This window comes from Lycorma delicatula, chromosome 6 (assembly GCF_047948215.1).
Source record: "Lycorma delicatula isolate Av1 chromosome 6, ASM4794821v1, whole genome shotgun sequence".
In the NCBI taxonomy this organism is placed as follows: domain Eukaryota; kingdom Metazoa; phylum Arthropoda; class Insecta; order Hemiptera; family Fulgoridae; genus Lycorma; species Lycorma delicatula.
Window position 1 is genome coordinate 106,732,478 of NC_134460.1, and position 24,296 is coordinate 106,756,773.

The window sequence follows — 24,296 nt, forward strand, 5'->3', positions numbered from 1 at the left end:
GCCACTGCTTTACCTGTGGTAAGGCCGGTCACCTGCGGAAGGACTGCCGGCGGGAGACTCGGTGTCCTTCCTGCAGGTAACATGGGCATGCACCCGGGGGGCGAGGATGTAAGACTTCACCTGCGCCATTAGATGCGGCGTCTGCTTAGCGCTGTTGGGTATCTGTGAGGAACAGCCCCGTTCAAGAGGGATGGGTGTCCGGCGTCCCACCATCAATGATTGGCCGGGGACTCATTCGCAGCAACTTTGGGGAGGGAATGTAAGACCGTCGTCAGTGGGGGATCCCTTTGGGGGTTCCTCATTAGAGGCAGGGCGTAAAGACCGGAGTCCCTGTGAGGTGTCCCCATTGGGGGTCCCCTCATTAGAGGCGTGGCACGAAAATGAAAACCGTGTCCCGGCTACCTGGGTGGGACTTTGTTTCTACCAAGGTAGCTTGAGGCGATAGGATCACCTGGAGCTGAGTTTATGCTTGGTGGCGAATCCGGCTTCGGGCGGCGGGGAGAATACAGGTGTAAAAAAAACTCGATTGCCCATTGTCACCTAACCTATTATAAAAGGATAATATTAAAATTTAATTAGAAAAATGCAAAGATATAACCAAACAAACAAATAGACCCTCCGTTATACAAAATTTAGGGAAGGAGTTAACCGTTTAAATTTCTTATGATAGAAAGATTTCGTAAAAAAATTTGTAATTTTCAAAATGCTATTAGGTAATACAAAATGCTATTAGGTTTTGCCGTTCAAAATGAAGTTTCACGATCATTACTAATAAAAATGGGTTTCTAAAATACCTAAGTCTTGTAATTATTATTATTATTTTAGCATTAATACTTTTTTATGCTAATCTGTTCTTACTGATGATGATTATTTAATAATCAAAGCAACCACCTAGTTTATGAGAATGAAAGGATTTTTTTGTCCAAAGAAATACAAATATACAAATTTTTACTTATCGTCTCTTTTAATGCATTACAATAACCAAGAATTTCGGTACCAATCGGACTGAATGAAATTGCTTTAACTAAGGTAAATATATTTTAAAAACTATCAATTATAAAATTATCACATTAAGAAAACTGTGTGTGTGTGTGTGTGTGTGTTTTATATACACACACACACACACACACACATATATATATATATATATATATATATATAATTTATTAAAATGATAATAGAAACATATTGATAGAACGTTTATACATAAAACATAACGCCTAGTAATTGTAAAGTTCACTACATTTCTCTTTTGATCTAAAAGAAATATTTTTATAGATTATAATTTTATTTATACATAATAACCTTTGTGTTTTAAAACCTTTCACAGGTTTTTATTTTTAAAGATTATCAATCATGTTATTACTGTAAAGGTCGCAGGATCAATATAAACTTCACGTGATACTTGTATAATGCTAATATAACGTTTGGAAATACTGACTTCCTGCATTAAATGCTTTTTGTTTCATTTGTGTAAACTCCTACTTTTAAATACCTTTTTATACATCAAATATCTGTCCACTATTTTATCTCACAATATTTTTACCAAAATAATAAATATTTTAATAACTACAAAATTATTCCTTCATTTATTTCAATTTGCTTTAATACCTAATTAATTTTTTAAAAATATATTTACTAGTACTCTGATATAATTTTCTTATAAATATATATTTTTCCATTCTTAAAACAAGTGTATTTATTTACTAATAAGGGTCAGGCTTGCTTTCCCCTCTAGCCAGGGGGCTTCCCTTCTGGGCACCAATCAACAGTGCTTCAAGTAACTTCACCGGTTCTTGAATTGGAGGTAAATGAACCTTTCCTGCTGCACAATACATCCCTTTTGGTTTCCCTTTCCATTTCCGAATATGACTATACGAACACAATTCTGTCATGGCGCCAATATATCCATGATCTGCACATTATAACTAACACCACTTCTATCCTTATGTGACCATGGTAGCTCTATAATGACAACAGTATGAGCTTGTGACGAATTTAACTGCAACTCGCGTTGCAAATTTATTGTAGCTTGAGTCTGGGCGTAGGGGTCTCAGTCAGCAGCTAACTGAAAATCACGCACCAACTGCTTCAGTGGACCGAGATACTCTCATTCTTTTAGCACTTTAAATAATAAGAAAAGTTACTTCTCTTCTTGAAGGTATATGTTTTTAACTTTTGACAATCCAATATCGACAGACAAAATAAACAATCAAAACCCATAAAAGTTCAGTAAATGTGCCAATTTAAGCTAATTACGATGATGATTAATGTTGACGAAGATGCCCAGGATAAAATCCACATGCAGTTACATTTACGAACACGTCCGGGGCAGGCCACAACATGTTACTTTGGTACTTTCACTTACGTCGGCCAACGGGGCCACGGAATTGGTCAGGAACTCCCTTTAGAGTACGGGATTGGCGATCATGAGCTGTCCGAGCTGGTCGCGGTTGTGCTTCTCGCTTTCGTTGCTTCCAGCGGGAAAGGGAGGCATGACCATGGTCTATTTTTTCCGATGTTGGGCGGACAGCGAACAAGAACAAGAACCTCTTCTACCGGTTGCGGAAACCTGTTGGGGTGATGTGAGCTTGCTCTGCCGAAGTCTTGCACGCTCAACGTGAGTCAGTCTCTTCGGCCCTTGACAGGGATTGTTCCGCGGGTAAGGATATCGAAGCCCTTACTGCTACGTACGAGCCCTGGCGTGATGGTTTAGTGGGTCAGGCTCCGCGATCCAGATTAAATCTGTGGGAGGCTGCAGACTGGGGGAAACTAGGTAGGATCAGTGATCTGGGCCATGCCCAACCAAATTCTCACACATTTTATGGCAGAGTCCACATAAAGACCCTAGCCCAGAAGAGCCAGTCATTCCATTCCACTATTTTTCTAAGTCTGAAATTACTTCTCAAAAAAATAAATTCATTAGGTATCTATCAGGTTTACCGGTTTGTGACATGCAAAAAGAAACCATCTCCCACAAATAGTCATGAAAACCCTCGGATCATTGAAACACAATTCATGCTGTAAATGATACGATAAATTTTTTCGTAAAAAATTCTTTTCTGTTTAGATTAATATACTTAATTAAACTCTTTAAGTACATTTCTTTTATTTTAGGAAAGCCATTTCTTTATAAATTTGTTTGCTAGAATATAGATGACACTTACCTAAGGCTGCTCTAAGAATACATTTTTCCACAGTAAAAATCTATTATTACGTGGGTATCAAATGTCACCCCCACAACTCTAAGCAATAATTTAAAAAATAACAAGCATATGCTTAGTATAACAATTACATGAAAAAGATTTTCATGTAAAAACTGATAAATTTAGTATCTGAATCTTTACTAAAAATTTGAAACGAGATTACCATTTGAGATTATGATCTATTATGACATCCAGATATTTTACTGTCTATGCTTTTGTTATTAATTAATCCATAACCGCAATTATTTGAAGTATCATGAAGCATCTCACAAGAAGCTGTGTAAGTTCTGATTGAATGCTCATCCGTACGCTGGCCAACAACTTTTGAAGAAAAACATATTTATTTGGTTTTATCCCGATTTAAAGTTAGTGCCTTATGTTCAAATTAAATTCCAGTTTTTAAAAACATACCCATTACATAGTACTTTGTAGAGGATATAAAATTAATTCGCAATACTGAAGTTCAAATGGTTAGATCAATTTTCATGAATAGAATTTTGATTTTTTTTTTAATGTCATATATCAGACGTCAGTAGTCTAAGCGGGATGAATAATTAATTTTTACCTTATGAAAAACAGTGCAGCCATTTTGAAGTTTCATAGATACAAACATTGATCCTATAATCGGATTCAAAGAAAAAAATATAAACTTTCAATCATTTAGCAGGTCAAGTGATGCGTTTTATAATATCTGAGAAGTGTTCGATTTTAGACTCATTTCTGTCACGGATAATGGAGAGAAAATCAACTATTTTTAAAATTATTTTAAAGATAAAAAATTCTCATTTTTATTTAAAATTTAATTTTAAAGATTTCGGTGGTGCTCAATTTTAGGGTAAGTATGAGCTAATAAAATAAATTAAATCGTAGCTGAAGAGATTATTACATATGCAACGCAGGTATTTTAAAAATTTCTTCTACATGTAATTACGTAACTAGGATAAAAAATTTAATAATGATTCTGTACTTAAGGTTAATCCTCTTTCGTAAATACATAATATACCTCTCACAGACGTACGTGTACGAGAAAAATTGAGATAGAAGGATGTAAGAGAATTTTTCATAATCAAGAGATTATAAAAGAGTCACAAAGAGAATGAGAGGAAAGAAAGAGATGTAATTATACGGAGTATTAAAGAAAAAGAGAGAACTAGACTGAAAAAGAGAGGAAAACGTTGTTTAAAAGCACGAGGAGTTTATGGTCTGGAATTAAAGGCGACATAGGTGCTAGTAGTGGTCGACGATGTGGTAGCAGTAAGGGATTACAGGGTTTGATTATCCATAGCTTCGCACCCTTCACCACTACTCTATGTAACGGAGTTATATGCGGTGCCCAACCAAAAACCATAGTACAACCGCTGTGCACCTCCCTATCCGAGAGCTATCATGAGATTTATTAGCCTTTGGGCGGTCAAATAGATTATTGTACTTATAAATCCAGGACAATTATAATAGTATTTGTCTACATCAAAACGAACAATAATTCTAATACAGAATATAGGTAACAATTAATTATGTTAAATAGTAAAACAATTAACACACAAAAATCACATACAGAACTGAATACGAACATAATACTGAGAAAAAAAACAGAAAATTTTCAATTATAGATACAAAAAAAAAACAGTAACACAAATATTAAAACATATAATATTTACAAAAAACAAAAAAAAAGTTCAAACAAACTTGAATTAATTTTCTCATGTGGACCTAATCCGATTGAATCTACTAAATATGTCTAGACTGTTAGTGTAGTAGTTAACATACTATTAAATTAGCTCGTCTAGGATTTATTTAGTTCCTGAAAAGGTATAGTAATTATTTTTATCAATCTCATCGTCCTCGTTAAAATACAAGCACGACAAAGGTCAAAACAATAAAAAAAAAAAAATGAACAATAAAGGTGGATATTCTCGTTACTTACCTTCAAAAAAAACTAAAATCACAAAAAAACATAAATTTGATTGATGATTAATTTTTCAACACCAAACAATTCACAAAAGAGAACTGTATTGAAACAAACATTATCACAGATTTTCAACAAACAAAAAAACTACAAAAAATTAAACAAATTTTTTTTGGTAGGGAACTAAGTTAATTTTAAATTAAATACTTTTACTAATACAGAAGTTTATCATATTTGCGATTAAGTTACCAAGCACGCAATTTTATACGAAGATAAATTGTTAGACAAATTTTAAAGATTTAAAAATTTTACAAGATGTTTATCTTATTGTAAAATTTTATTCGAGTTCTGAAGGAGACAAAATTTTAGAAGAATATTATCAATAATAATAATAATTAAGCAAAAAAAAAAAAAAATATGAATAAATTTAATCAAGATTTAAAGTTTAAAGGCTAAAATTTAAATTAAAAAAGCAAATCATGAAAAAAAATGTCTACAACCACATTTAAAAAAAAACTCAGCACTTCTACACAATTCTTTCACTAAAAAAAATCGTCATTACTTCCACATAATTAATAATAAAAATAACAAAAGACGTTACTAAAAACACTACAAAAAAATGTGTTTATGAACCACAAAGAAGACAGAATACACTAAAACCTGTAGATTTTTTTATTCAGTTGGAAAAAGTAATGATAAATATTACATGTTCAACCATCAAAGTAAAATTTTCAAACGCGTAACGTCTCATGTTAATAGAGAGTTACAATCGATTCAGTTATTTAAAGGGAAATAGAAAACCTATAAAGCGTCAAGACTTTCGCTTACAATCCCTAAGAATTTTGACCACAAATTATTATATATGAAGTGCCATAACCCTAACGGTTGTAACTGTCCTGAAAAAAAAAAAATTAAGTCAATTTCAAAAACAACGAAGCCATTCTGAAGAATAGGAAATATTTATGCGTCAGGAAAGTGAAGAGTGAAGTGGTTTCTCGTTTCCTTATTAATTAAGTCGAATATACGATTACATATTATTAAGCCAAGACCACTGAAATAGAGGTAATATTCAACAGGTTTAAGCGAGACCTTCACTATGTTCAAAACAGGGACTAGCTATGTAATAAACATCATTAATGTTTAAGAAAGCAACTAACTGTTATATTTTTTTAGTCAGGTATTTTATATGCATCACAGTCCTAAGAATGAGTAGAGCAATTGGTATGTATAGAACAAATTATTATAGCCCTTCCTGTTGTGAAACAAAGTACACTGCTCCAACTCAGTAAAGGAACGAATTATAACGAATACCAGTTTAATTCAATTTTTTAGGAAGGCTCCATTAAGGTTCTAACCAAACGACAAGAAAGAAAAAATACACCAATATTTCCTTTTTCAAACAGCTATCCACCGAGTTAGTCTAGTAATAAAATCGTCGTCGCAAATCGGCTGTTTAACAGTTACAGTTAGTATCATCAAAGTACACCAGTACAGCGGATACTGGTGTACTTTGATGATTAGAGTTCAATTAACCACTTATCTCAGGAATGGTCGGCCTGAATCTGTAAATCTCATTTACATATCATTCTCTTCTCTTTCGGCCAAGGGGTTATTTATTTTTCACAATTTTAATAGATTGCAACACGCACATTAGGAATAAGAAATTTAGATGGCTAATTAAAACGAAATTCGTTCATAATTTTGTTAACCAATTTAAAAAAAATATATAATGATTATTAATGCGACAAATGTATTTTTCTGTGTATGTTCATGCCGTAATTTTCATCAAATGAATCTATTTCGATGATTATTTAATTTTGTAAAGGAAATTTGTAAATTAATTTTACCTAAGTAAAGTATTTTTAAACCGAGAAATTAAGTAGCCTATGAAAATGTTGAGGATATTTTACGAAACTAATTTTTGTTAACTGTCTGACTGACAATGATTTTGAAAAACTTCGGATAAGAAAAATGCTTTGTCAGACAAGAAATATAAAACCAAAATTTCTCGGCCAAATACTGAGAGAAAGAGACCATCAAATTTAGCGTGAAAATATACCGAACACAACGAACAATTGGTCTCTGTTTGCCGGTCTTAAAATATTTAAAAAAACTTATGAGAATTCATCACCAACAACTGAGAGATAAACGCGTTACGATTTAGAATAACATGGTATCACAATAGTTATTAATAGTTATTTTTAAAAAAATGGGATCGAGATGAAGACCATGTAATGTGATGCACGTATATTGAATTTCAAGATTCCCACTGTCCTTACCGAAGCTGTATATTAAATATAATGTGTATTGGTTTGAAAGATTTAAGACGAGATATCTCGATTTTTGATGATTTTATTAACGGTGATACATACCTTATGCAGAAACTCACACTACCTGCCCTACAGAAGGCCATATACAACGTGACGCATACGTACAGAATATCAAGATTCCCTCCGTTCCTACCTACCCGCCGGACGGGCGAAAAAAACTTTTTTGTCAATTTTCAGACAGAGTTTTTGAGTCTAAAAATTTTTTTCAACATCATGGTACCATCGTGAAAAGCAGCTGCGTCGATTGTTAACAAAATTTATTTCGCGCAAAAAAACATTAAAAACTATATATGCGGGTCGAATACATAACCTCCTTTTTTGAAGTCGGTTAAAAATTAATAAATATTAGCACGAATAAAATATACGATGTTAAAACGCTGGCCTCCGTGACGCGAGTGGTAGCGTCTCGGCCTTTCAATCGGAGGTCCCGGGTTCGAATCCCGGTCAGGTATGGCATTTTTCATACGCTACAAAATTCCATTTCCACATCCCGCGCATAAACTTCAAGCTTATGTGGTGATATGATCAATCAAAAAACGAAAATAAAACAAAACTAACTGACTGGAAACTAGTAAGGTAAATAATGTATGTTGTACACTGGACTATTAAAAAACTACAAAAGCAACCGAGCAAATGTAAACCGAGAAAATTAAATATAAATATTCATGTAAATCCACAACTGAATTTCTTCTTTTCATACTTTTACTTAGACGCAGAATTTTCGTCATCTGTATTTTTTACGAACAATTTTTTTTTTGTTACATGTAGCTTCTGGTTTCTTAGATTTACCCATATTTTAAATGAAAATAAGACTAGAAAATAAAATTTAAAAAAAAATTAATAAAATTAACTTTAAAAAACACACAAAAGATTTTTTAAATTCTTCTTTGAATTATATTACTTTGTAATTATAGCTACATTAAAGGTTATTCAAAATTTAAGCAATTTAAAAAATTATTATTTTGTAAAAAAAAATTTTAGTTGAAATTGAATAAATAATATCTCATTTAACAATATTCGATTAAAAAAAAAAAAAAAAAAAAAATTAATAAAGAAATCAGAATTAAGGGAAAAACCTTTTTTAAATAAATTTATTGTTTTTAAGTCTTATTTAATTCATTTTGACACGTAATAAAGTTGCTTTTAAAAAATAATGAAATATTTATCCTACATCAACGATTTTAAAAACAATAAAATATACGAGGAAAGTATTAAAAATCATACCAGTAAATTCAATTAATAATTATTATTAATTACATTTTAACAGCTTTTAATGGAGAGCTGAAAATTAATTGAATATTTTAGCTCAGTAGAACACGCTGTTACTGTAATGCTGATGAGGTGTGGAAATTTTAATATGGCCATCGTTTCAGGCTGTATAAGCCCAGACCAACGCCATAACGCACCGACACTTTCATCTAATATTAACATTTATATCTGAAAAGCAAAGTTTTCATTTGGTTATATGAATACATTAACATGAAAACTTTCTTTAATTCTGTCATAATAAAAGGACTATAAATTATATTCAAATTATTCACGTCCTTCAAAATGTATAATAAAGTAAACCATCTAAAATTTATTAATTGCACTAAAAACGTACTGTTAATTTAAAGTATAACTTTATAATATAACAGTAAATAAGTCCAAATAATAAAAACATGAACCTCGTGGAAAATATTAGCAGTCCTATCTTAAAGTAATAAAATAATAGAAGAAAAAACATTTTGATGCTGTTAGCATAAGACGTTTCTCTAAAAATCACAAATTTTAAAATGATTAAAAACTTCAATTAGCAAACAATATACTTTTCTTCCATTAATAAACCTGAACAAATATCATCTCACAGCAATTTATATATAAAATAGGCCTATGTGTATAAAACGTTCTGGCTCGAAAATCTCCAAAACTATTTCATCAATTCCATTGAAATTTACATTTACTCTACTAGTGAATTTGAAGTTGTGCATGTGAATATTTGATGAAGATTGGTGAGTCATTAACGCTCAATTTAAGGCTGACAACAGACAACATAACCACAATTTAAGGTATTAATTTCGGTCGCATAATTGAATTGGGGGTGGGAATGAATTTTCTTTACGTTTTGAGGTATGAGAAGTACAAAAATACTATTCATGTATAAAATTTTATGGCTCGAAAATATCCAAAACTGTTAGATCAATTTCATCGAAATTTCGATATGCTGAAGTTGTGCAAGTTAAAACTTGAATAAGATTGAATGAGTCGTTCTTTTGTTACGCTACATTTAAAGTCGACAACTTGAGATTAAGTTGACTGTGTAGCGGTGTATTTTTCATACGCGCTTATGCAGCGAGCCACAGCGGTGAGAGAGTTGAAACTTGAAGCTTATGTATAGGGTCTACTCGTTAAACGAACGTATGCAATGCATTGTACTGTGAAAATCAGTGCGTTTCTGACTGCGAAATTGTGAGGCGTCGGAAACGAAAAGTCGGTCTTCTTGCACAGAATTGCGTAAGAATCTTTTACTTTTCTGGCATAATAGTTCTAGAGCTATGCTGCAACATGTAAAGTATGGTAAGATTTTCTTGCATGGAATATGGATTTTTTTACTTCCTTGTACGAAGTAAAGGAAGTATTGTGATCGCGAAAAATTTCGGTTTTCGAATTTCAACGGAAGTATACATTTTGACCATCCCTGAATCCATTTTGACTAGTTTCGGCGTGACGTCTGTACGAAGTCTGTTGAAAAAATACGTAGACTAACGTTATAAAACAATATGTACTTTATTTAGAAGTTACTTGTCTTTTTCTTTCTTTTTCCTGTTTAGCCTCCGGTAACTACCGTTTAGATAATTCTTTAGAGAATGAATGAGGATGATATATATGTTTCAGTGTAAATGAAGTGTAGTCTTGTACAGTTTGACCATTCCTGAGATGTGTGGTTAATTGAAACCCAACCACCAAAGAACACCGGTATCCACGATCTAGTATTCAAATCCGTGTAAACATAACTAGCTTTACTAGGACTTGAACGCTGTAACTCTCGACTTCCAAATCCGCTGATTTGGGAAGACGCGTTAACCACTAGACCATCCCGGTGGGTTAGAAGTTACTTGTCTGGGTCCCCTTCAAAGTATTCTCCTCCTCGACGCACACACTTACCCCAACGGCGTTTCCAATTTTGGAAACAGTCCTGGAACGCTTCTTTTGTGATATTCTTCAATTCCTTCGTCGCATTTGCCTTCCTTTCAAAGGTCTTTTGAGTTTGGAGAACAAGAAGAAGTCACAAGGAGCGAGGTCAAGTGAGTAGGGTGGGTGGGAAAGAACAGTGATCGAGTGTTTGGCCAAAAACTCACGAGATCTCAGGGCTGAATGGGCTGGAGCGTTGTCGTGATGAAAAAAACCAGTCACCACTCTCGTAAAATGACCTCAAAATCTCGTAACATGATCCAACTGATATCCCACACTCTTCAGCAAGCTCTCTGATGGTCAGACGTCGATTTGCCCGAACCAGGGTGTTGATTTTGTCTACCTGCGAGTCGTCAGTTGACGTGGAAGGACGTCCAGGACGCTCATCGTCTTCAATCGACTGACAAGCATCTTTAAAACGTCCATGCCATTTAAAACATGTCGCATGCTTTATAGCAACGTCGCCGTAAGTCGTACTGAGTATATCAAAATTTCACTCGCAGATTTTCCGAGTTTAACAAAAAATTTCACAGCAACACTTTGCTCGTTCAAGTCGCTCATTCTAAAATCCGCCAAATGAAAAAAACTAATTATTGATAAAAGTTTGGGGTCAATATCTCCACGGAGTAGATAGTTTTTTTTGGGTAAATTTTCTCAAAACTTTGCAAAAAACTTCACTTTATATTAATCATTAGTACATATATGCATGCTTATCTTATAACTTTTAAAAGTCTTTTGCCCCAAAATTACCTCTTTCCCAAAAATCTAAAATGCGCTCTTTTTATTAACTGCACATTTTTAAGCCGAATTTTTTTTGACGTCTTCTTAGGCATAGTATTAGTGCAAGTAATCCCAAAAAAATATTTTGGGGGCCAATATTAGCGTGGGGAACTAATCAAATTTTAAAAATATCAATTTTTTTAATTTTTCAACTAAATATCTTAAAAAAAGATCTTCATCAAATATTCAAATTTTTTTTTAAGATTAATTTTTTTCCACTACACAGAATAATAACCAATAATAATAATCAATAAAATAATAATTTATTAAATTATTATTAGTAATAATAATAAAATAATAACCAATGCCAGGAAAGTATTACATCGTTAATATCGGATTTTTTTTATTTTTATGAAACAACCTAAAAAAAATATTAGAATAATAAAAAACACATAAAAGCCACAGAAAAGGAGAAGATTATAGTAGAAACCTTAAGAGATTATAAAAGTTTCCACCGTGAAAGTAAATAATAACAAATCAATATTTTAAATCTTTATAAATAAGTAATTACGTAACAGTTTACCAGTTTATGCTATAATTACTTACTTTACAGTTTACTTATTTATGTTATGTCAAAAAAAGAACTTAAGCCATAAGAGATAATAAGGACGTGGTAATATTAAAAAAAAAATAATAATAATAATAGCACTTTTATACAGTGAATTTTTAGATTAATTTTTTTTTAATTTTATTACCAAGTGATTTCAGAGTTGCTAATAGTTAAACCAGTACTGTTACGTAAAAACTGTGTTACTACTAAACAATGGGAAGTAAATGGGGTTTCCAGTCAAAATGTTACCTGAAAGTACAAAAAAAATTATTTTTTTCACAATTTGAAATAGAAGTTTTTAAGAAACTCTCAACAAATTTTCACGGTATTTTAAAGCAATTCAAGCTTATTCAAAATGAAACAAAACAAAATTAATTTCTGAAAAAGTTGTGGGAGAGAGGTTCATAAAACAAAACGGCAAGTAGGTAAATAAAAGGTTGTTTTAACTATTTTATTTTATACATTTGAGTGCAAGTAACTACAAAGATTTCTTTTAACTAAATTAAGTTTTGTTTTTAGTTTTCTTCTTACGTCTTCAGATACTTACATTTTTGTAGCCTAAGTTAACGATTAAGAAAGACAATTAAAAAAAACATTAGCTTACCCGAAAAATAGTAAAAAATTTATTTAACAAAATACATAAAAGTTTCCAGAAAATATAAGAGAAAAATGACGATATTTAAATATATTAAAGTATAATCTAGCGCGTATTGCTAAAAATAAAAGAAATAATACAAATTTATACGGATAAAATAATATTAATTAAACGTTAAAATTGATATCAGTTAATGTTCTGAAAGAAGATAAAAATCAAAAAAGAAATGTTTAAATTTGAAATACTACAAATAAATAATATTGATCGATTTATTAATAATTTTAACAGTATTGCCTGTAAGGATTAAAAATATGTATAAATGTTTCTTTTAATATATTTTTGCGTAAAATACAAGAAAAAAAATTAAAAATTTAATCAAAAGTTTAATAAACATTTTGAGAAATTTATTTTTAAAAAAAGTTTTTTTTGAGAAATTTATTTTTACAATTGGTGACCAAACGAATTACGACCATAACTAAAAGTTTCGGCTAAGTTATCGTATCAAAAAACCATCTAAAGACAGTCCACCTCAAATAAAATATAATTAATATGATCACCTCTCATGATACAAACGAAGCAATAACAGAAAACAAAAACAACAGATAACAAATAAAGTCACAAAACAAAAAAGACATCCAAGCAGTCACAATTATTAAAGTCAGATAAAAACAATAGTGATAAAACAATAAAAACACCGAATTCTCAGCAAAGAATCAGATCGCCGGCTACAGAATCATATAAATGCTAATGAAGATGCTTTAAATTCGAATGCTAACAAAATATACATTAAAAAATTAAAATAAAAAGAAAAATTACAAATACTAGAAATGAAAAAAAAAAATGTTATAATTTATATATTTACATATTAAAATTGTATGTGTAAGTATACGTTGACATGTCTAACGTAAACTATCAACGTAAGTACATCTCTCTTACAGAGTTATTCATTACACAGACTAAATAGATACAATCTTGAAACTATGCAACAGGAGTACGCTTTCAAATAGACTCAATTTTTTTTTCGTATTTTATCTAAGCTTTTATACTGATACGATTCTTTTTATTAGCTAACGAATGTATAGAAGCAGAACACAGTTCTATCAAGATAAAAACTCCGTTAAGTTTACTGCATTGGCTATAAAAATTACTGGTTTTTTTTTGCATTATAAAGCTTTACTTTATTGTTAATGTATAAATTACATGTGTGATTACTGAACGAATGAATCATTTTTATGTAATCGGTAAAAAGTAATTTGTTATAAATTTTTTTAATCAATCTCTGAATAACTTTTACGGGTTTGTTTACGTATTGCAATGGACTGAAATAAAATGGATGAAAAATGAGTGTTGCTAAATAGAGAATAAATAAATCAAAATGCAATTTTCTAATTTAAAATAAGAATTTGAATACTAAAGCATATTATCTCAGCTAAGGAATTTACTAGAACGTATATGATTTTTAAAATAAAGTCCGGACAATACAGTTTTTTAATTATCATACGTGCTGTAACATGTATACGAAGTCTAATAAGTTACGTACCGACTATTCTAGTTGGAAGAGGCAAATGGACAAATAATAAGTATTCATGCTGGGATAAACGTTCTTAGCAATTCAGCTAACGTGTAGTTTAGTTTTTTGTTGCTGTAGAGACATATATCATTGAATTTTGCTTAACGACACTATTTTAAAAAGTAATTAAGAAAGAAAAATTACTTATTACTCCTCAAAATTTAGAAAGTTCTGTTGACACGCAAGGGAGAGATGGATTGATTACTGGACCGGCGATTACCTTCTACTTATGACGTCCTGTAACGGTACTTTATCGCCTTCACTAAACCATTAGCAGCACCAATACTATTGACGCACTTGTAGAACAACTACTTTTTTATATGTTTTCAGTTTTTAAGTTTTAAACAGTGATAATTTGCTGGATGAGACTATTTTGATAGCAGCTTTTAAAAAGTAAAATACAGAACACATTTATAAAAAACTGTTAATATTTAACAGTCTTTAATTAATATAACAATATCAAATTAAGAATAATTTCCTCGAGAAAAAATTGATTACCTTTAACGTAAAGAGTAGTGGCGTGAGAATATTCTGTTCCGACTTGATTTTCGGCAACACATTCATACTTCCCTTGATCTTCTTCAACACTGTTCATTATTTGTAACGCACCTGAAATAAATTAAACATAAAATTTATTAACAAAGTAAAAATAATAAATAAATATTTCTGGGTTAATAAAGATTTTTATATTCCAATCAGCTTTAGGAAAAGTTAAAATTGGTGAGCGGTTTCCAATTTCCGATACATAAAAAAAGAGGAAGGATACAAAATTTATTTTAAGTTATCCACTGAATACTTGAAAATATACTTTCGGAAGTACTTTTCTGAACTATGATTTCCTTCCTCAGAAATTCTGTTGATGAGGCTGTAGTACATGCGCTCATTTTAAAGCCGTTAAAAAACTCGTTTAGTAGTGATCAAAAAGTGAATCTGGTCTTCATGTATATATCTGTACAGTATATTGTTTTTCATAAATTTTAGTATGTTTGTATTGTAAATTTCAAACTGTTCAAGCACTGCAAATTTCAATTGATCAAAGTTTGAATACAGAAGTAAACAGAAATCCATTTCATTCGGTTAGTATTAGGTAACATTATAAAGGCAACTCCAGTAAAACATTACTAATACAAATGATCTCTTTAAATACAGCGTCGACGTGTTGGATTTCTTATAATTTGTTAGAAGTTGAACAAAATATCCAATACAAAATACATATATAAAATAGTTGGCCAAAAAGTATCCCTTGTAATCATTGTAGAAAGTGTTCAATGTAATATTAACAGCAGTTTGAAGCTTAGTTTATTCATAGAATTGTCTGTATACTCCAAAGTTACTACTTCTAACCACGTGTAATTCTATATAATGCCGAGTGATTTTGGTTTTTTATGGTTTTAGAAATATTTTATAATTAGAAACAACAATTAAATGACTTAATATTGAAATTTATACATTAATTTAATTAATAGCATTTCCTTTCAAAACGAACCCTTTATTTTATCCCGACGTATACTGAATAGTCTTAAATTAATCATAAATATGCGTTGATTTCTTTCTTCTTTCTTTTTCCTGTTTAGCCTCCGGTAATTACCTTTCAGATAATACTTCAGAGGATGAATGAGGATGATATGTATGCGTGTAAATGAAGTGTAGGCTTGTACAGTCTCAGTTCGACCATTCCTGAGATGTGTGGTTAATTGAAAATATGCGTTGATTTATATAAAATCAACCTAACCCACCGGGTTGGTCTAGTGGTGAATGCGTCTTCGCAAATCAGCTGATTTCGAAGTCGAGAGTTCTAACGTCCAAATCCTAGTTACTTTTAAACGGATTTGAATATTAGATCGTGGATACCGGTGTTCTTTGGTAGCTGGGTTTCAATTAACTACCTATCTCAGAAATGGTCGACCTGAGACTGTACAAGACTATACTTCACTTACACTCACTCATCCTCTGAAGCAATACCTCGTTCTCGGAGGCTAAACAGGAAAAAAAACAATACTTCTAATGGTGGATCCAAAAATATCACATGGGAAACTTCTAAAAATAAATGTGACTGATAAATTGATAAAACTTCTTTCTATTATACAATAAAATATCACAAAGGTATATATTCAAAAGCTTAAATGTAAAGCATAAACATATAATGCAACTCAACTAACTAAATTGTAAAATTAATTAGCTAATAACATTTCAAAAACTTACTAGGAAGATGTCACCTTAGAGTCATACAGTATTTTCCGTTTTTCAGTTTGTTTTTATATCAGAAAAAATGACAAACTAAACAATAATTTTTTATGAAATTATTATACAGCCGCATAATATCTATGTGTACTTAAACCATCTTATGCAAAACAAATATCTGATATACACTTCGATGAGTTTCATACGGTTTTGCTCAGTTAAAAAATAAACAAACAAAGGCATCTACGAGGCACTACTTTTGGTTTTTTTAACTCTATGCACTCTTAATGTCACTCACGAAAGTAAAATGAATTGTTTGATAGTTACTGAAAATTCAAGCCAGTAGTTTTGACGTTTTGGAGCAATAAAACATACATAAATAGGGAAATTAGAAGGCAAAATATTACTCGATATGTACCTCAAACCTAATTTGGGATTTTTGCATAGCAACTGCTTAGAAAAAATGCTCATGTAGGTGAAGAGATAGTCAACTCCATCACACTTACCAAGGATCTAGTAAATTTACAGGTCCTTATTTCCTAAGCACGCTTCTAGTGGGGTGTCTAATCATACTCACAAACATCTCCATCTCCTGAAAGAACGAATCAAGGATTAGGGAAACACGTAGATCTACAGAGAAAGAGAGCAATCTACTCATAAAGGAACAATGAAGAAGATAAAAAAACCAACTAAAAGACTCTTCTACAAGAGATTCTTCTGGAGATCGGATATCTATATTTAGATTGATAATAGCGCAGTCATCATCGTACAGTTATCTATTCAAGAAATAGGAGCTTCCTTGTACAATGTCTATTTCCATTTCTTTCTATTCCCAGCTAAACATTTAGGGTCCTAACAGCTCCTTTTTCTTTTTTGGTCGTCTGTAATTTTCATTTTTTTCCAGCCTTAATTTTTTTGCATCTTCTACTGATCTAGTACTGTTTTAATAAATCACGTATCTTTTAATATGTGCCTTAGGGAGTCAGCTTTTCTATTGCTGTTCCAATAAGCCTATATTCTCATTACGTCTCCTTATTATCTCGTATTTATTTTACCTATTTAATTTTCGTCAATCTCCTTGTCCACGTTTTAAATAACTCCAGTCTTATTTTTTCCTTTTTCTTGATCAATAGCACAATACTGACACTAAATTTGAGCTAAACAGTTCAATTTTATGATCGAATAAATTGTTTTTTCTTTATGTAGTAAAGTCATCCTATAACATGTTCGGATTCACTATGAAAACTCTATCGCTACAATTTTACTATTCATGAAGTAATAAACTGAATTACAATCCGATCAACCAGAATCTGCTTAAACGAATATAAGTAAATAAACGCATATTATGTTGTTAAACATACTATCCTTCCTGTTAGAATAAAAACAATCCTAGCCGATCATAACCTGATTGTGGGTGGCTCTCTTACTGAATATATAGTTTAATGTAAAGATTAAAGTTTGTCTATGCATTGAATTCAATGATACCTCAGTCAGCCAATCTCTTTATCCCTCATATGAATTTTCACGTACGTATGACACGTTCAATTTTTAAGAAACTTTGAGAAAGAGGTTACTATGACTTGTTTTAAATTTCGGCTAAGTTTCATCGGAAAATTTCGAAGAAAATGCGTCACTGCTTTGAGAAACCTGTGAGAAGACAGGTTTGTGCTTGTATAGAATAGCATCATAAATAAAGTTAACTGCTCTACAGGAAACATAGTGATTAGAAAACTAATTTGAGACGGTACAAAACATTGTTGAAAAAAACAAAAAAAAATTCGCTTTATTACTTTTAAGAATTTATGAATTTTATGAGCCAGATCCGGATATACAGCGGTGGGACGTACAATAAGAATTAATCGTGCGATGCAGGACAGAACAACTAGTTCTAATACTAATTACGATAACTAAATTACTATTACTAAAGACCCTTATTGATTTAGGTTTTTAAAAAATACGATAAATAAAAATAAAATAAAAAGAAAAATAAATTTGAGTTTAAGAAATTAATGTTTGAATTCTTATTTTTTTCACTGAAATTAAAATTAGAGAATAGTTAATTAAATTTAAAAAGAACAAGGTCAACCAATTTCAATAGAAAAGAAATTAAAAATAAACAAATGTAGCGGTCAAGAGATCATTTTAATGAAAACAGAGGGAGTGAAAAGAGAAGAGGGAAAAAATTAAAATTATAATTAATTTTTTCCCTAATTGAAAAGACTGAGAAAATAAGTTGAAAATAATGAACACGGTACACAAAAGAAATAAAGTTATTCACCGCCAAACCATATAATAATTAAAAACATCCAACCTTCGTGGTTTTAAAGAATGAACTTGTCACATTTAACTACTTTATATACGTATTTTACACGATTTATATTCGTCTACTCACTTCAGTGTTCACACACGCGGGTACACACACACACACACACACACACACACACACACACACACACACACACACACACACACACACACACACACACACACACACACACACACACACACACACACACACACACACACACACACACACACAGTATATATATATTTTATTTTTCCTTAACAGTCGTTTGACTACTAGAAGTTTGACGATATTCTCTATAAAAGCTTATTTAGTTTTGTTTAATAGCATATTTGCAATAATAGCATAATAATCTCAGATACAAAAGTACTTTTGTTTCGTTTTTGCTTTAATATCCTACAAGGAACCTAGGTCAACTCGGATCGAGGAACCTAGGTCAACTCGGAAGTCGAGAGTTCCAGGGTTCAAGTTCTAGTAAAGACAGTTATTTTGTAACGGATTTGAATACCAGATCTTGGATATCGGTGTTCTTTGGTGGTTGGGTTTCAATTAACCACACATCTCAGGAATGGTCGAACTGAGAATGTACAAGACTACACTTCATTTACACTCATACACATCATTCTCATTCATCCTCCGAAGTAATACCTGAACGGTAATTCCCGGAAGAAAAAGAAAAAACATATAACTACTCTAAAGAATTTATAGTAATATTAAGAGTAATTTGATGGAGTACAATCTATTCTTTGATGGGAAAAATACTACACAGTAAACTTCTATGAACACAAATTTTATAATAGATTCTGTTACACATTTTCCTCATTTCTTATTCGCCTTAAGATCTTTGTATTTTGATTTTTTACGATTTCGGACGTGTACTTTAACGAGGAAGATTGGATGGCTGAGATAATATATGAAAAGAGTCTAATCATTGCCAAAAATCAAAACCGAAACCAGAATTCTATCTACTACATTTATTTTACTTTCTAGATACCAACATGTTTATTAATAAATTTGCAACTTATTTTTATAAAACAAAATTTTATAGATATCTACTCTGATGGTTTTTAAAACCATGAAACTCCATAGATCAAATAATATATTTTCAAGAATTTTTTCTAATGTTTGCTTTCACACCAGCAGAATTCTGTTTTTTGCTTTAGACTATCTTTGTTGGTGACAGTTTATGACATCTTTCTTTCATCTACCCTTTGTAATTCTTCATCTAAATAAAAAAATTCTAATGTAAAATGTTTTTATAACTTATAATTTCATTTCACATTATTTTATCTTCTGTCTCATTTCATTCATAGTTATTTTCAAATTAAATTACTCTTCTAACAATAAATTCACGGCAATATTTCATCGAACTCTTATCTGATTTCAATCAGAAGAAAAATATTATCAATAAATCTTAAACAAAAATTATCTTCTCTCCTTGGATAGTTTTTCTATGCTTAAATTTATTTTTAGATTTCTGTATAGCACTTTTTATACAAATTAAATGTAATGGAGACAAACTTTTACCTACTTTCTGAATTTTACTACCATTTTTGTATTCTCTAATCACATACATCCAATTCTTTCCAGGCTGTATAAATAGACTTTCTTTCCTTACAATAAGTTCAATTTCTTAAGATTTAAAAAAAATGTTTTCCATTACATACTAAATTATTATACGGTTTTACTAAACTTAAAAACGCCGTTTAGATGGCTTTTATCTTCTTAAAGTTATTTTCTTAGATTAGTTTCAAGAACCGGAATTGTTTATAACTATACTATTTTTGAAACCGAATTAGTTTTCATAAAACTAAATCTTTTTCCATTCTTTCTGTCAACCTTAAAAATATTTTACTAAATATTTTCTATGGATAAGATGTTAAACTGATTATGCGGCAGTCTAATATTATCTTAAAGATGTTTAATTTTACCTAAATATTATTTTCTGGTATTATAAATTTTACATATTTGACTAGTGAAGCTTATTCAGTCCTGGATTTTTAAATAATATAATATTTTCGGTTATAGAACAGCAGAATTCTAGCTCTAATATTTAATTTTCAAGAAAACAAATTTGATTAGTGCTCTAATCAACTAAGATGTTAAGAATTAAGACTTTTACGAGATGTTAAGGTAGACCTGAGTGCACTAAAATGGAATATTTTTCTAGAATATATAATTTTATGCTTTCAGGAGAGCTTATATAAAAACATGAGTGACAATATTAATCAATGAGAAACTGAAGAAAAAACTCATAACACAAAAAAAAAAATATTTCCATGCCATTCAAAATACGCTTACATTTAGGAATAAGTTATAAAAAGAAAAAAATAGTTAATAAAGTTGTGTGGCAGAATCTAACCAATAGATCAAATGAATACTAGAATCTCGACCGATCAACTATTAATCAACCCTTCTGTAATATAGTAGAACTCTGGTTCAGATCCATTTAAAAGTTGTAGACACGATAACTGCCGTAATTTTGCGCCAATTACTTTCAAATTGATATATAAAATATAACGACCCGAAATCTCGGTCGAGTTTGTTAATGGGCAAAATCGGACCACGGAGGTAGAAATGGGGGCTTTTTCGAAAAAAAAAACAAAATATCACGGCCTAAAACTTATCTAAGTAAAGTTTTTTGATATCACCAACCATTAGCCCAGGTAGTGGAAAAAATGAGGTTTCGAAGATAAAAATAAATCATACCTTCCTTAATAGACACAGAATTGAATCGGTTTAAAGTGGAGTTAAGTATCGGAATTAAGTGTTTAAAGTGGTCGTTAGTCCGCTAAACATTATCTAAAACTTTTGCCAACAACAATTTTTGATAAGACCAACCCTTACGGCAAGGGATAACAAGATGGGGCTTGTCATATGCTAAACATGTGAAACGTTTTTTCACATGCAATTAATGTCGTATTGAGTAAATTTGAAGTTTTTCTCAACTTGAAGGTGGAAATTTTTTTATCCTGTACTTAGTACCGGTGAACTCTACCTCCGCCTTCCGGCGTACCGAAAGGGATTTTTTAAATATGTAACAAATATTTTTCGCGTTTTTTTAATATTTTTTTATTAACTCATATGAATAAGATTACATCCTGCAGTATACTTTATACTTAAACTGCTTTAAAATTATAAACAAACTATTGAAGGAATATAAAATATAGATGTCTCCAGAAATTATTCGTCTAAACAGAAACATCACGACGTAATTTGAATAGTAAAATATTTTACGCCGTTTAGATGTATTTATTTCTTTTTAAGGTTATTTTTTTAGATTAGTCTCAAGAACCAGAATGGTTTCCAACTGTATTATTTCTGAAACCGAATTAGTTTTCATGAAACTAAATCTTTTTCCATTCTTTCCGTCAACCTCAAAAATATTTAGGTAATATTTTCTACGGATAAGATGTTAAACTGATTATGAGGAACCATTAAAAGAATTAATAAATATTAAACAGTTTGTCCATCCGTTTAATAATATTACAACATTTTAAAAGCAGTGAGTGTAAAATCGAGAGGTAAAATCCAAGTTGATTGCGCGGTCAGAATCCACTTAATATTACATTGTAATAACACTGAGGATGGAAGATGTTAGACGGTGTGGTGAGCGATGTATACGTACTGAACTCGCGGCGGATGGAAAGGAACAACGGAAAGAGGGTGTTTTAAAAACAGTACAAGGGACACATTATAGGGTAAAATTGTTTGTTGTAGAAGCATTAGAAGCAGGAACGTGTGTTCCTGCTTCTCCCGTACCCGAACGACTCACCCTATCGTCACCGACAGCCCGCACCACACCGACACTCTTTCACCCTCCACCCTTTAGCAGACCAATTCTCCACTAATGGGTTTGGTAAGTGCTTCGGCCACACCTGCTCTGTCTTCCTACACTATCTATCCATCCCTTTTTAAACATAAATCCCCTATTTCCATATGCTAAACATGGATGAAACAGCTACTACTAAGTCCGTGCAATGATACTTTCGCTTATTAAATTCATTCATGGAATAATAAAAAACAATTTATAATAACTTATCGTAAGTAGATGACTAAATATGATAATATTAAAATCGTATTAACAAAAGTTAACCGTTAAATTGAAATGACTACTCTGTAAAATGATAATTTATTTAAATAATCCAATCATCTGAAACTTTATTACGTAATGCAACTTCACAGTATAGATTACTAACTGAAAAGCTCGGAAAAACAACTGTAATCTGGTTCTAATGAATTTAAATTTAGGGTTCAATTTATGGACTGAGATTATAAGCTGTTACAAAATAATTTTGTCATTCAGATTTAAAAAAATTAAAAGTTTTCTCTTCACATCCAAAAATTTACTTAAAAAAATCTTCCTTTTCATAAAATAGACTTGATTGGGGAGGAATATTTAACTTAGATTTAATAATAAATATTATGAAAATAATTGCTTTGTACTTGTATTTAATTTCTAGTTTAATTTACATCGTACAGATATTTCAGCAGTCACGTCAATAAAAACAACAATGTTTGAAAACTCAAGAACTGAAACCTACTAACATTGTTCATAAATTTATTCCATTCGGTAAAATTTAAGTAAATATTCTTTATGAACAATGCTGAATTTATATATATATACCGGGTGTTCAAACAGGACTCCACAACTTTACAAGCATATAAAAATTTATCGAAATAACTTACAGATTCGGTTGAGGTGTCATTTCATACAAGAAAACATCAAGTTTGTCACCCAACATTCACTTTGGTTCGATATGGCTTCTATTTGTAATGCGACATACATTCCACCTGAAGTCGATTTCATGCCAGACTGTAGCCAGCAAGTCAGGCGTTACCTCTGCAGTTGAGGCGTTAATTCGGAGTCTTGCTCAACAAAATCACCAGATAAAAGCATATGGCTTCACGTGCAATCGTTTACATACTACGTCCAAAGTTTTCTCTGAGTTGTTTCACACCAGGTTTTGGGACCGTGAGAGTCCTGGTTTTTGTATTTTTAACAGAAAAAACCATCTCGCAACGAAGATGCCAAGAGTAAATTGTATGCCTACTAGGAGGCTTTCTACCGTACTCTCTAAGAAAATTTTTTGAACTACAGTTGCTGTCTGCAAATCTTGAAACCAAAATGCACAACGAGCACGTTCCGCACTAGTAAATTTAACCATTTTTAACAACACTGGTGACAGCGTCGTTAGCCAAATTCGGTACTAATGAAGTACGTGAATCAAAATTTGATGTGTTTTGCTATGAAATGAGACCCGAACCGAATGTGTAAGTTATTTAAATAAATTTTTATATGCTTTTAAATTTATCAAGTCCTGTTTTAATCACTCGGTATTATACATATATACATGTTTTTTTATTTAAAAAAAAAAAGAAGATATAAACCGGACATTTTTGTCGCATACTTTGCCAGTAGTAAATCAATGGCCTCTTTTTCTACAACGCGGTAATAAAATAGTATGTATTTGAATAAGGAATGTTAATGCTTTAATCAGCTTATAAAGTTTGGGTCATTTACAGGAGTTAAAAGTATTTATTACTAAACGAAAGTAGATTATTACAAATATAAATATTATATATATATAAAATTAGATACGAACACTGCATCGCATCAATTTACAATATAACGGGAATGGATCTTTCTATGACAAGTGAAAAAATGTTTACAGGGAAAGAAAACTTAATTTATAAGTTAT

The 24,296-nt window shown here is 31.0% G+C and overlaps 1 protein-coding gene across 6 annotated transcripts in view; it reads right to left on the minus strand.

The window, feature by feature from the left end:
• Lar (tyrosine-protein phosphatase Lar) overlaps positions 1-24,296 on the minus strand; it is a 1,154,003-nt gene that overhangs the window by 155,212 nt on the left and 974,495 nt on the right. For all 6 annotated transcript variants that reach the window (XM_075368293.1, XM_075368291.1, XM_075368292.1 and 3 more), the window contains one exon: positions 14,607-14,717. In XM_075368293.1, the coding sequence (XP_075224408.1) occupies positions 14,607-14,717 (111 nt within the window). The remainder of the gene's footprint in view (positions 1-14,606; positions 14,718-24,296) is intronic.